The sequence below is a fragment of the Channa argus genome, chromosome 10 (genome assembly GCF_033026475.1).
Source record: "Channa argus isolate prfri chromosome 10, Channa argus male v1.0, whole genome shotgun sequence".
In the NCBI taxonomy this organism is placed as follows: Eukaryota; Metazoa; Chordata; class Actinopteri; order Anabantiformes; family Channidae; genus Channa; species Channa argus.
This window is the reverse complement of record NC_090206.1, coordinates 9,046,008-9,060,664: the sequence shown is the minus strand read 5'-3', so window position 1 is coordinate 9,060,664 and position 14,657 is coordinate 9,046,008. Positions and strand designations below refer to the sequence as shown.

The 14,657-nt window shown below is 40.0% G+C and overlaps 1 protein-coding gene across 12 annotated transcripts in view; it reads left to right on the top strand.

Moving 5' to 3' along the window:
• Window positions 1–14,551, top strand: part of ablim3 (actin binding LIM protein family, member 3) — a 40,261-nt gene extending 25,710 nt beyond the window's left edge. For 4 of the 12 annotated variants that reach the window (XM_067518504.1, XM_067518514.1, XM_067518516.1 and 1 more), the window contains 17 exons: window positions 2,329–2,416; window positions 2,509–2,567; window positions 2,671–2,742; window positions 4,139–4,300; window positions 4,693–4,722; window positions 4,858–4,984; window positions 5,701–5,796; window positions 6,143–6,193; window positions 9,804–9,938; window positions 10,135–10,205; window positions 10,411–10,579; window positions 11,689–11,718; window positions 12,057–12,112; window positions 12,286–12,352; window positions 12,459–12,469; window positions 12,577–12,657; window positions 13,048–14,551. In XM_067518504.1, coding sequence (XP_067374605.1) covers window positions 2,329–2,416; window positions 2,509–2,567; window positions 2,671–2,742; window positions 4,139–4,300; window positions 4,693–4,722; window positions 4,858–4,984; window positions 5,701–5,796; window positions 6,143–6,193; window positions 9,804–9,938; window positions 10,135–10,205; window positions 10,411–10,579; window positions 11,689–11,718; window positions 12,057–12,112; window positions 12,286–12,352; window positions 12,459–12,469; window positions 12,577–12,657; window positions 13,048–13,161 — 1,419 coding nt within the window. In that variant the 3' untranslated portion in view covers window positions 13,162–14,551. The remainder of the gene's footprint in view (window positions 1–2,328; window positions 2,417–2,508; window positions 2,568–2,670; window positions 2,743–4,138; window positions 4,301–4,692; window positions 4,723–4,857; window positions 4,985–5,700; window positions 5,797–6,142; window positions 6,194–9,803; window positions 9,939–10,134; window positions 10,206–10,410; window positions 10,580–11,688; window positions 11,719–12,056; window positions 12,113–12,285; window positions 12,353–12,458; window positions 12,470–12,576; window positions 12,658–13,047) is intronic. The other 8 variants (XM_067518505.1, XM_067518510.1, XM_067518506.1 and 5 more) reach the window with 8 other exon arrangements.
• The last annotated feature ends 106 nt before the right edge of the window (window positions 14,552–14,657 follow it).

Genomic DNA, 14,657 nt, shown 5'->3' with positions numbered 1-14,657 from the left:
AAAAATGCACATCTGTGCTTTGCCTGCTCTTACGAAGGAGCTGAGGTAGACAGAAGAGCAAGTAAAGGGGAAATAATGAGAGGAGCGGGGCAGAAAATAATGAAAGTGCAGATGCTAATTAAATGTTTTGGAAAAGTCCCTGGAGGTTGTCTGTTGTCATTTGGGACCTGGAGAAAGGGGAGGGGACATAGTAAAACTTTGTCATACACACAGACGCACGCACACACACACACTCATACACACAGGGCCTTGTTGTCCCTGTGCTCCTTTGCTCCTTTGCTTGTCAGAATGGCTGGTGTAAAGTGCTTTGTTCCTGACTGTCAGCCTCTCTCAACTATTTATAGACATGGGGACATGTCAGCCTTTATCTGTGAGTCTCCCTCTCACTCTTTTTACCTCCATCTTGCTCGCTCTCACTCACGCTCTGAATGTCTGTGTGCGTCTGTATGTGTGTATGTGTGTGCGTGCATGACAATCGCTCATTTCTCCTGTCAAATTTTGATATCTTAATGATGCATAAAGATGTAGCATGCAAGAACTGATTTGTCTCACAGGAAGTCAGATGCAGATGATGTCTCTAAATGTAAGAATAACACCAGTTCCATCTGGTAATTAACAGTATTACTATGCATGCTCTTTACTGTTGTAGTTGGTTGAAGTAGAGTGTTTTTTTTTTTTACATTTACTGATTATTTGGTCCAATCCAGGAAATGATTTTAAACAAGTATTATATCCAAATAAGGAAGAAGTAAATCCTCACACTGGAGAAAGTGGAGCCATTATCAAAACAGTTGAGTTAATTAATCTATCGTTAATCTGTTACTTGTTGGATTTAGATATTGTGTTGATATTGATGTTAGGCATCTTTATTTTTATTTACATTTTATTTTTATTTTTTCAAATAAGTAATTTTATTAATTACTAATGCTGCCAAAAAAGTGTGTACAATATTGTGCTGGAATCAAAATAGAACCTAGATTTAAAGAAAATACTTAGTACTTGAGTAAATGTACTTCGTGCATATTGAATTTCTCAAATTCTCTACATTGAAAGTCCAGACTAATCTGTTTCAAAGGTTGTTAGTTTAATGAGAAGTTTAAGAAAAGATTGAGTGCGGAAGTAAAAACAAGAGAAAGAAAACGGAGGAGCATTAAACCTCCTTTTTTATTTTCACTTCTCTTTAGTTCATCAGTGTCTTAGTTTGCCAGTAAATATAGAAGCGTATTAATGTCTCCTACAGAGAGAATGGGGGCCTCATTAGAAATAGTAGCAGCAGTTGCTGAACTGATACCTTACTACCACAGACAGTAAACACTGCTGGGAAAGCAGGAGGAGGAAATGCTTTCCAGCATTTCCTTTCAGAGTAACCTGAGAAGGTCAGGGAGAGCAGGGATTGGTGAAAATGCAGCTCAGATACAATTAGGAACCATATATTGGCAGTTCTTAGAGAGAGAATACTCATTTAAGAGGAAGTATTCATTTAAAAAAAGTTTGTGCAACATAATATCACATAATATGCCTCCACATACACTTCACATCCTGGGTGTGTTCAGATAAAACAGTTTAGGTCTCCTTGACTCAGGCCACATGTCAGCAATGATTCTATGAATAGAAAAGCTCTAATGGCATGTCAGGGAAGGCAGAGGTGAAAGGACAGGGCCGCACCTCGGTCATCATCCCTGTGGAGACACATGTGAGAAACATCAGGACTGTGAACTGGAATGGATTAATGGACAGAGCAGTCTCAGAGACATCACACTGCATCACTTCATGTGTCCATTTCACCTGTGCCACGTGTGTTTGGAAGAGATCCTTTGCTCTGAATGTCCAAGGACATGTAATGCATTCTTGCATCTTTTGCTTACATGGCCACCTATTTCCCTCTTTCTCTCTTGTGTGCACACACACACACACACACACACACAGAAACACATTCTTTATGTGATTGACCTGAGGGGATCTTTGCTCCAGTTATATTGTAGGGGAGAATGGGTTGTGGCTAGTATGTAATTGCTGCACGCTGATGGAACAACTACAGGCTACGTACTGTAATAGTTTCAAAATAGATTATAAGGCCATTATTGGTCAGGTGATATGTAGTAAAAAACATATGGAGTCAATGACCTGCTCAAGGTGGAGCCAAGTGGAAGTTGTAGATTGGCTCCCGTTGGTGACAGTCACACCCCTTCTTCTCTTTGCTTCTCCTTTTCCTGGGATGCAGAAAACGCAGTGTCTTTTTGGCAAATGATAACGTTCAGAGTAAGAAATGGAACGGCTTGGTTTGTAAGATCTGTGCCTGACTGTGTAGATTGTCTTTTGTCTTCACAGGCAGGAGGTAAACACTACCATCCAACCTGCGCCCGCTGTGCCCGCTGTAACATGATGTTCAAAGAGGGGGAGGAAATGTACCTGACAGGTGAAACTTAATGTCATTACCTCCACACACATAAACTTCCATAATGTAGAGCACACTTGCCAATGTAGACAAATTCTCTCGCTCTTCCTCAGGATGCGAGGTGTGGCACCCATTATGCAAGCAGGCAGCGCGAGCAGAGAGGAGACTCAGGGTGAGATAGAGTTTGAAATGAAAAATTAAATTGAAAATTGTTGTTCCCCCACTGGGTGCATTCTCCCCTCTCTTTTCTGTCTTTGTCTGTTTGTTCCTTACAGCACAGACGCCTGTCAGAAACCTCCATTTCCCCACCAGGCTCTTCCATTGGGTCTCCCAGTAGAGTAATATGTGTAAGTAACCTTTGACCCTGCAGCTTTGATTTCTTTTTTAGCTGCTGTTGCCACCAAGCCTAGCCCAAAGCACAATGCTACACCAGAAACACAATCACTACCAACAAGCACCAACCTGAGAGGCTGATCACTCCCTTGGCCTGTTCACTTGTCTGTGCCCTCCACTTTGTTGTCATGAGTGATGTTGCAAGACTCAAAAGGGAGCTACGAATTATAGATAAACCGTTACAGCAACACACATGCTTGTCTTTTGTCCTTTTTTTCCATTTTTGTCACCACAAAATCACGATCTACAAAACATTTACAGTGTGTTTTACGTGATTAACATCTTCAGTCATCTGACGCCAAAAAAAAGCACTTCTGTGGTGATCTGCAAACAAACAAACACATCTCACTAAAGAAGCTTCATTACAGTTCAGAAGAAGAAAACAAAATCTTTATTATTCTACCAATACACATTGACGGCTAAATGATTTTCCCGGGGATTTATCCCTGGGCTTTCATTGGCTGTCTGTAGACTTTCAATTCTGAGAAGACGGCAATATCGTGCATACATATTAGTGTTGTTTAGTATTATGAAACAATGGTATTACAAGCTTTAATTTATTAGTACACAAGATACCCTGAATCTTAAAAAAAGGACAATTTCATTTACAGCTAAAAATGAACCTTTCACCAAATCCAAATGTTTTAGATCATTTAATATTGATAATGGGAATCGTGTCTGATAAATCAAGAATCAAAATAAAACATATTTCTCCTAAATTTATCCCAGTTTAACACTACATCCCTATATATATTTTGACCTGCATATGACCAAGTCGGTGCTTCCTGATTGGCCAGTTATATCCCCTAAAGGAATCTACAGGGTCCTGTATTGTGATGCTCAGCAGTTGCTGCATGTAGGCATTATACGCATGTCAAGGGTTGTGAGAGCATGCCTGCAGAAGTCACCGCTCCCTGTTCAGCCCTGCCCTGCTCTGCTCATCATCAGTGACCCTGCTGTTTAAGTTGATGGATGAAGGAGAAATGCAGTGTAAGCACGCTTGTTTCTTCTCCCTCTCTCTCTCTATCACAGTCTTCCTCTGCCCTCTTCCTCACATGTGCTGCGAACCTGAAGGTCAACAACTTATCCTGCTGAAGGCTCCTGCAGCAGACATGCACTTTTGATGGGTCCACACAAACACACACATGCATACTGTACATGCATGTGATGACTTGTGTGTGCTTCCCCAGGACTTTCTCACTCCTCAGTACTGCATGATCTGCTCCCTGTCACTGATGCAGTTTCCATTCTACTTTGTTACTGTGCATCATCCATGTGATTTATGTTGGGTGTCGCTGCTGTTGTCTGCGTCTTTGGTCGGTGTACTGTATGTGTGTGTCTTCTCTCCAGGCCAGAGTGGAGAATGAGATCCTAGATTATAAGGACCTAGCTGCCCTGCCAAAGGTCAAGGCCATATATGAGGTCCAACAGCCTGACCTCATATCCTCCTCATTCCAGCCCTACCACAGATACACCTCTGATGACAGGCTAGACACTTACAGCTATGGGGAGGTACTACTGCTACACACTCCAGGCCAAACTTAGCATTTTTCTCATCACTGAACTATAAGAGAAAGAATTGGACCTGTGCAGTTAAGAAGTGTGTGTTTTCTAACACCTCAGTCATCTAGTATTTGTTGGGCTCATTGTTTAGCCAGGATTTTATTTTAGGTGTGATTATTGTAGACTGCTACTATTTTATCCTATAATTAACAGTAAATAAAAATTGGGTTTTAGCCATTTCTTTTCCAAGCAGAACCGCCACAAATTATCACCAAGCTTGAAGAATGAAACTGAGAAGACCATCCGGTCTTTGGACTTGTTAACAACCGTGCTTTGATCATGTGTTTGTATTTCTTTGTTACACCACAAAGAATGACTTTCTCTTTTTACTGATTCTCTAGTCACTTGGGACACTTTCTCCCTATTCTCAGGTAAGCCTCCCATTGTAAGTAACAAAGCAATTCTAGGTTCTAAAAAGTGAGCTGTGTTCATTTGGACTAAACTGTTTGTCTTCTTCGTAACCAACTGTTCCGCTTTAAATGATACCTCATCTCCATTGTCTTCAGGACTATGACAGCTTGGATATAAAGCAAAGGCGTTGCTCCAGTCCAGGTTATATTGACTCGCCAACATATAGTCGTCAAGGCATGTCACCCATCATGCCCCGCTCTCCGCAGCAATACGCCTACCCTGGTGAGTCACAGCCTATTTATTATTGATTTTCATCTCATAAACTAATTACATTATAATCTATGAAGGTTTTTTGCTTATTCACTTTCTTGGTGAGAATTAGATGAGAAAATGAATATTGTAAATGTATTTCTCTGTTCAATATAAAGCAAATTTTCAGCAGCTTTGACTGCAAGCTTGCCTGGCTCCGTCCACGGTTAACAAAATCCAGTTATGTGGCAGCATGTTGTGAGTTTTATAAAGCAAACTGGTAGAAACTTGTGAAACCTCTAAAAGCACAACATGTCATTTTATACACACAAACTAGATATATTGTATTAATCTGTGCGCTTTAGAGGATCTGGGCAGAACTTCCCTTTGATCTAAACCCAGCTAGCTGTTGTAGCAGCTGGTTGTAGCAGGTCATATTTACTGTAGCGAATACGAAATGTGACTCATCCAACAAGCAAAAACTGTGTTTCCCAAAATGTCAAACAATTCTTTTACGAAAGCTCAAATTGCTTGTCATTTCCATCTGTGTGCCGCAGTTGCTTCTTGGCTATCATTTCATCTAACACTTGTGCACTGACACCTATTGTCATAAAGACAACTTTTGTGATTACATAAGTGGAAACGTTATCCACAGTCATTCTGTAATTTAAATGAGTGTTTAGGCTGTTAGGTTTTCATCTGCACGTGCTCATGTTTCCTTTGCTGTGATTGGCTGCGGCTGGCTGCAGGCACTGAGAGTGGCAGGAGTTCACCTTATTACGGCCAAGAGGGGCGGTCAAGCACACCCACTACAAACCAGCCCCCTAGACATTTTCATGTACCAGGTAGGACTCCCCACCTCCTCATTCCACCTCTAACAATCTCATTTTTTTTTTACTGCTTGGGAAAGAGTTTCCTCAGTCATAATTCACTAATATTTCAGAAAGGTCATTTTAAGTTTTGTGGAAATGAGGAGGTGTGAAAATGTGACTATGTCATATTTTTTATCACACATAATTGCTCTGGCATATTCTCCCCTCCCCCATACTGCATCTTTACCTTCTTTTCCCTTCCTTTACAACCATCCCTCCTACCTCCTCCTTCTCCTTTCCCATCATGCCAACAGAAACTCACATGTCCTCCTTTCACTCCTCCACGTTTCACCTCTCCATCTCCTCTTTCTCTCCTCAGCCACAGGGGATCCTAACATCTACAGGAAGCCTCCCATCTATAAGCGAACTGGTACAGTGCAGTTAGCCCCGCCTTAGCCTGTCTGTCCTCCTGTCAGTTTAGTCGTAGTGTGTTTGATTATTCAATGTCATTGTTTTTACCGACCTATTGATGCTCTTCAACGGCTCCTTGTGATTTAGGATTGATTAATATTGATTTTTCCAGCTATCATTGAATTTGAAGCCCTGACAAACAAAGGAAGAGAAATGAATGGATTGGTATTGTGTTTGAAAATGCACAAAGGAGATGGAATTCAACTTGTACAGCTTTCAAAATTGCCGATAAGCATCAATTACATGTATTGTATTTGCAATGTAACAGGGCAATGATCAGCCTGCGTGCCACAAGCACACACACATGTCTGCTTCTGCGTGCGGTCCCCACGGCACGGCAGGGCCTTGTCAGCAAATAGGAACAGGCCATGAATGAAGTGAAGGTTGCTCAAGCGTGACAGGTGTTGAGTGTATGGGAGAGTGAGGACACACAATTCACCAACACAGAAAAGAGCAACAGAACACAGCACAGTGCAATATTACTGGATTATTACTGGAATTTATATTTGCCGTGGAGACAACTTTTGTTTTCTCTGCCTATAGCCTTGTTAGCCAGTGGTCAGTGTGTGATTTAAGGAGATGCTGCTGAGACTGTTTTCGAGAAAATAGGCAGAATTTGAAGACCACTGCTGTGGTTACTTTTGTCGAAGACAGAGGGAGTACAGCAAAGGGAAGGGCAATTTGTTAATTGTGTGGATTTATGTAGTCGTTCAGTCAAATAGCACTGCAGCGTGTGTACCACAAGATGCTATTTTTACCTCTTTTTACGAGTCATTAAACTCAAATGCACTTCAGCCATCTGGGTAGCTTCAGTATAAACATTCATAAGAGAAAGATTCACTATCCCCCAGTCATGTTACACTGGAAAAGGCTTTTCAGCTGAGAGTCACAAGACATTTGATCTCCTGATGGAGGATAGTCTATCTTTCCTCTTGTCTTGCATGTACTGTTCTGTATGTGTTGTGAGTTAGTGAACTGTGTTAACAGTTGCGTATGGACCCTCTTCCTTTACTCATCTATAATTAGTACATCACAGGCCATAATGTTTCATGTGTTTCCATATTATGAAGAACCAAATCAACATTTTAGTACCTAGTGTAAAAGGCAGCTCGCCTTGTTAGAATACTGACGCTCTGTGCACACATATCAGTCATATTGATCCCATCTCCCTTCTGGCCAAACAGCTATTGATCAACAGTTTCTCTAGTTTCAGCATTAAACACAACAGCTGTAAATCCAGAGCCACAAATAACACATAGAAGGTTGTGTTGCTGTGTGTATTAAAGGCCTGTTATGTACTATTCAGTTTAAAAGTTTGCTCCCTGCATAGGAAAAAATGCTGTATGATTTTTATTTATTTTCGTCCTTGTGCTTCAAATCAGTGGCAAAGAGCTCTAGGACCTTCAAGTAATGTTTCCCTTTTCTTTTTACCTCTTTTATCTTGCATCCAATCACTTTAATTCACTTCCTTCCACCTTCTGCTCCACTTTATCCGGTGACCTTGCCACTGTAAGTATCTCCCTCGTCTCGCTCTTTCATTCACTGTCAGTAGATAAATATTTTAAATGCCTGTCTGTGTGTTTTTAATGTATCTGTCTCTCATCCTGTGATTGTAATCCCATATCAGCAATGTATAAATGCTTTTTAACTTTTAAACTTGGCTCTGGATGTGTATGAGTGAGTGAGTATGTGTGTGTGTGCGGATGTGCCCGTGCATGTGCGTGTTTGCCATCGGTGTCATTCATCATGTATATAGGAATCCAATAGACCATAGGCTGGGGCTGGGATGTTTAATGGCTAACAGATTGAAGCGTGATCTTTCTGACATTACACTGCATGTCACCCCCTTTGACTTGACTGACTGTGCTTTAATGCAAAGTGGCATCAATATCATGGTCTCACACCACGTATGAACCAACTGTATGCCTCAGGCATATAGAACTGAACAGTAACTAAACTCACTTTTATGCTGCATATTTTCATGTCATTGACTGACATGTTGATCTCCTCTGATAGAAATGGTGGGTGATGCCTGTGGATTTCTTAGTCTAAATACTTTAACAAAATGTCTTTTTGATGTTTATTAACCCATTTATCTTGTTGGCACATTACAGAGCATGGGCTTAAAGGAAAGTTTGATATAGTGGGAAATACTAGAGATGGGTGGATGATTCTCCATAGATTATTTCATTATGAGGATGTGCTCTATTTAGATTAAGTCAGCGCTTCTATCCAATGAAGAAAACCATGTGACAGTTAAAATTATGCAGCTGCAGAGTATTAGATTAGCTACACACTAGTGTAATAAGAAAAGACATGAGAATCATTGAGAAAAATGGCATACTAGTAAAACATAATAAAAAGTCTATTATTATTTTTATAATATATATAGACTTTATACTAGTCTAAATTTAATGAATATCATACTCCAATCACATCACATTAGAAATAAATGTACAACCCCAATTCAAAGAACGTTGGGATGATGTGTAAAACATAAATAAAAACAGAATGAAATGATTTTCAAATGTCTTCAACCCAGATTTTTTTCTAAATAGAACATAAACAACATATCAGATGTTTAAACTGAGATTCCATTCCGATCTACAGTATCGCAGTAGTTCTGTGATAGTTTCAATACTTCCGTATCTCGTAAGTATGAGATAATGTCTCTAATGTTTTTTTCTTTGGTGTTTGTTTGTATGGTCTGTGTTTTACTAGTATGCCATTTTTCTCCACGGTTCTCTCTTCTCATTACAATAGTGTGTAGCTAGTCTAATACTCTGTAGCTGCATAATTTTAAAATGGACTGTCACATGGTTTTCTTCACTGGATAGAAGCGCTGACACAATCTAAATAGAGCACATCATCACAATGAAATAAGCTATGGAATCATCCATAATATTTAGTGGAAGTCCGAACTTTTATCTATGTACCGTGAAATAATTTTTCTGAATAATCTTCTTTCTTTTTTTTAAATATGAGGACAAATGTTTTGGTCCTTAACACCTAATGTGAAATTGAATTTACGAGACATTCATGTTAAATAGAACTTAAGACTGGAAGTAGGGAAACACTGCAAACAAACTAAATGAACACATGACATTTCGTTGGTTTTTATCTGTACAAACAGTGACTCCCTGGAGTCATTTCACACAAATACTTTAAACATAACAGTGTTTTTTGATGTTTTAGTCAAATAACTGTAAATTATGAATACATTAAACAAATAATCTAAAATTCAATATATAACAAGGTCTCTTTACTTTGTCCATACACCAACATCCTTGTCATTGTGTAGAAAGCAGAGACTCCTGAAAGCTACTGCTAATAGTCTAAAAAAGGTCAGGCACATAGGCACTTGCACGGCATTAGATTGTACAGGTGTACAATTGGTCACTCAAATGAAGTGACCAATGAGTGGATTGAGTGGATGGGAGTGATAGACATCTTCTGTTCTACCCTGTGGCAAAAAAATATTTTTCTAAAATGTCAAACTGTTTGACAAAATCACCTGCTTTCTTTCTTTCCATTTTTCTCTTGTCTTCTAACTCATTTTGTTCTTACAGACTATCACACGGATGCAGCCACCAAAAGCAGGACCAGTGAGGACATCCTCAGATCCTCCAGATTCTCCACCTACTCTCCTGAACCGTACTCCCAGTCAGAGTCTGACTACTACGCATACACCAGCTCCCCCAAAGGTAGGAAACCCAGTGAGTTTAGACTAACAAGCTGCATAGTAAGCTGCAATTTACTGTATTATTTCAGCTGGACCGAACACAAGCTATTTTGTTAATCTGTAGTGTCATATTTATTTCCTTACACACTCTGAAACTGCATTTCACTCTGTGTTCTATATTTGTCAAGGGAATCTCTTTTATCTCTTTTCGCTCTCAGCTTATCGGGTCCCAAGAAGACGCTTCTCGACAGGAGGAGATGAAGAGAGCTGGAGTCACAGTCTTCAAAGAGTAAGGGCTTCATTATTTCCTATCTCCCGTTCTTCAAGAAAGTCCGCTTCTCAGGAATACCCATAAATATTGCACTTATAATGGGATGGTAAACTCCCACTATCACTCTACATCCAAAAAATCTGAGATTTCCCTATCCGGAAAGGTGAGATGTCTCTCACCTTTTTTCAGCTTTTGCTTCTTTCCTCGTTCTGTTTCCTCTTAGATTGGGAGTGGCATTGGGAGGCTGATCCTAAAGGAGGAGATGAAAGCCAGATCTGGTTCCTATGACAACGACCCCTGGGGCAGTGCAAGGAATTCTCGTAGTGGGAGCAAGGAAACCCTCAACACTACAGGCTACGGCACTACAATGTACAACAACACTGTTAACGGCTGTAAGGATCCACCCTGCCTCCATATGCATCGCCATGTTTTTTAGCACCACCTTCATTTGTATTTCTACACAGCCATGTGCCTCCCAGTGTGATCACACATGATGCCACATTGGCTTTTTGAGTGCTAGAATCTATCGTGTGCGGTCATTTGGGTGTGCAGGTCAGAGAGGGTCATAGGTGCTGCAGCCTGGGTGGTTTATTACGATGATATAATGTTGAGAGGGGAAAACAGCTGCTCCCAAACCTGTAGTAGGTCAGCAGCAGTGCCGATACATGTGGTCTCTCACTATTGTGTGGTGTGTGGTATCTGATCACATCGAATTTGGATGATTCAGGCTACTAAAAGCAGAGCATTCAACCAGGTGTGCACAGGTGCCAGATGTGATAAAGCCAGACCTGAACCTGCCAGTTGTTCTTGTTTGTAGGAGCCAAACTTCACTGGTCATACAGCGTATTAGGAATGTTATTTTGAGCCCCTGACATTCATCCTTATGTTCATCCCTATCGAACTACTGTCTCCTCTTTCTCTTGCTCCTGATATTGTTGTCTATATTCTGCTCTGTTAACTATCTATCCATGCATCGGTGTCTTTATCTCATTCTCTCGCTCTCACAGCTGGTGTCCCATATCCTGTTTTATTTATGAGCAGTAAGATCTCTCATTAAAGCTGTTTCTCAGTTGGGAGGGGGACAAAGCTGAACGGGACTTTTGGCTATGTTTGAAAGGCAACAAAGGCTTGTAACCATACAAGCTGTGTTGTGCGATTAGCTGAAGCGTGCAGTGTGTTTTTGTGCTAGTGTGTTTGTATCCTTTTTGATTTAATTTTCTCTCCTACTTCCCTGAACCAGTCTTGCTTGGCCTCTTTCTGCCTTATTGCACCTTTGATGTTGAGTGTTCCTCCCGGGATTGATGGGTACCCAACGTGCTCCTTTTGAGTTCCTTTATGAAGCCAATAACAAGACAGAAGGATGTCAAATCTCTACAGCAGTTTTTAATGATAATTCTTTGAGGAATTCAATAAAAAATTAGAGCAGGGCACATTTAAAATGTTGCAGATTTTTTATACATTTATTTGCAGTATGGAATTTAACATGTAACTTTTTTCACAGCTCCCCGGTCTCAATACAGCACTGATAGTGGTGAGTTTATTTTTTATGTTTCACACATGTTCTATGATGACTTAGGCTGCATATAGACCACCTGAGTTACTGGTTCCAGTTTATTTAAATTATAACTGTTTTTGAATTGTTTTATTTTTTATTTTGAGGCTGGTATTTGCCCATTTGTGTTGGATTCAATAACTCCATCAGCCAAGGCTCCAGTTACATGTGCACACATCTGGAACTTTAAGATTTTGTTTTGTTTGTTTTGTTAGTCATGAGCGCCATCTCCTGGCACATATTAGGTATTGATAACTTATTTCAGTGTGCCACAACATTACCAAATTAAAATTTTCTATTTTTTAAATGTATTTTAGATTTTGTGTGTAAGTCTGCTTCACTACCTGGATATGGACGCAATGGCCTTCAGAGGGTAAGATCACACCAAACCAAAAATAAAATGACATGATCAGCTCATCTTAATTTTCTGGTAGATTAATAATATTGCATCGCTATTTATTCCCAAACTGTACATATTTACAGACAGTATTTATTCAAGATCATTGTTGGTTCTTGTTTAACTCTTTGTCTCTCTCTGCCCTCCAGCCTCAGAGTGCTGATTGCTACCAGTACCAGTATGAAAGTGGCGGAGAGATCGACTGGGGAAGCCGAGGTAATTTAGTATGAATTTAAAACACCACTCCTTATTAAAATGAAGTAATTAATTCTGTGCTTTTTTTCTATTGTACTGACACGATTTCCTTTTACTTTTATCCCAGCAGAATACAAGGTACGTAATCATTTAAATAATTCCCCTCGTGATTTATCTATATTTTGAATAATCCCACTGTTCCCATCTGCTAAGTGTCAAAGCATGGCTGTCTGTCCCTCTCACAGATTTACCCCTATGAAGCACTCATTGTCACCACCAGAGGGCGCAACCGACTGCCCAAAGATGTAGACAGAGCCAGGCTGGAAGTAAGTTATGACTGGGTCATTAGGTTAACCTGTCATAGAGGAAGTTAGATCTGGTCCAGTTAAAAAGTAGTGGCCAAGGCTTTAGAATTTATAGGCTTGCTGGTCCCCCAGCACATCCACATCCAGTAGGGAATTCATAAAATTTGGTCGTAAATAAAAAAATTAATCACTATACAATATACAATACAAACAATATACAATTATATCACTGATTGTATATACGACATGTGTAATAGGTAAGCAGTTGTAAACTCAACTTGATGTCAGGGTCCGAACCTCTGTATCCTTAGAGGTAGCTACACACCTGTGGAAAACAGTAGTGTAGTACAGGAATGTGAGAAAGATAACTGTGACTGAGTATCTGTGTACTCTTTGTCCCTGTGTTCTCAGCGTCACCTGTCCCCTGAGGAGTTTGTCCAAGTGTTTGGTATGACCATGGAGGATTTTGATCGGCTGGCTCTGTGGAAGAGGAATGAGCTTAAGAAACAAGCTCGACTCTTTTAACATCGTATGGACACCTGTCAGGGTCTGCCATAGACTGTAAGGAGGACATGGAAAAATAGGAAGACTTCTACTCAATTTCACTGCCATGGCTGAGAACCTGTTCGAACCAAATTCTGGTCACACCAGCGTGGACTTCTGGGATATCCAGGAAAGGCTACAGAGACATTATGCACAGATGAACCGATAAACTGGTTGCCATTGCAACTGTGCTTGTGTGCCGGAGTGCAGTGTAAGCAATATAGAGTGTAGTACAGTAGCGTTTTGTTTTTCTCAAGCCTGACGGACGGAGGAAGGCGTTACATGAGGGGGTGTCCGTGCCCAGAGCTGCAGTACAAAAACATATTGATGAGAATTTTGGCTTTGCCTTATTTGTTATGCTCTCTTAGTCATGAGTGTGCAGCACCAGCAATCTGAATGAGTAGAATGTAGATACAGTATATCATTTATGACACTTTATCAGTGTGAATGATTAGACGAGAGGAATGAGTGTATGAGCATACAGCATCACTTTGCTTTGGTTTATAACGATGCATTTTGTTCACCTGCTCGCTTGTTTTTTGCTCCTTCTACTAAATACTGTGTCCCTCTGCTTCACACTCATTGATAGAGAGACAAACAAGAAGCGATTTGAGGTGGACACAACTTTTCCTATTGTACACGTGACCTGCACTGATTTGTGTGAAAATGAAAACCAAAGTCAGAATGTACAGTTTAGCAGATCACGTTCATGTAACATTCTGGTTAAATAGTTTGAAGTCACCAGTAGATGGAATTCACTGTGCAGCTGTATGGTAACCTAAAGGAATGTGCAATCCAGTAGATTTAATATAAAAAGAAAAACGTTCATTGCAATTGAATGGTGACTAAATATTTTAGGATGAGGACAGTGGTTATCCATGCATTTACATTCACTGCTATTGATATAATTTTAGAATTACAGTTCTTTTGTAGCTACAGAGAGTATTTCCACTCACAGTAAAACCCTCTGTGAGGTATTTGACACATTGACAAACATCCAAGAATTTAAAAACTTTGAATACAGTTTTTTTGGTTTTGTCGCTAAAAATTAAACTTCATTTCGAAATCAGTTTCCTTGTTTGTTTTTTCTTTTCTTTTTGGAAACTAACCATTTGTAAAATAGTTTTGGAAGAAAACTGTTGGCCTGTAGCAGAGAGGATTTTGCTAAATTTCCCCATTTGCTGGGTGGAAATATTGACAGCTGGAACCTGCAAGAAAAACACTTAAACCCTGTTTGTTATTATTGTTGTTGTTGTTGGTAGTAGTATTTCTGTTGTTATTGTCGTTGAATTACTCTTGGTGACTTTCAGGAACCACAAGCAGGCTAACGTTAGCTCTCCTCCATTGTTTCGTCTTTATGCTAAACTTAGCTAACTAGTTGTAACGTCACGCTGGCATCTCTCTTCACTTCCTAAAGTCTTGGACACATGAACGCCTGAACAGGAAGTAGCTCTGGCAGTTCTACAGCTGAACTAACT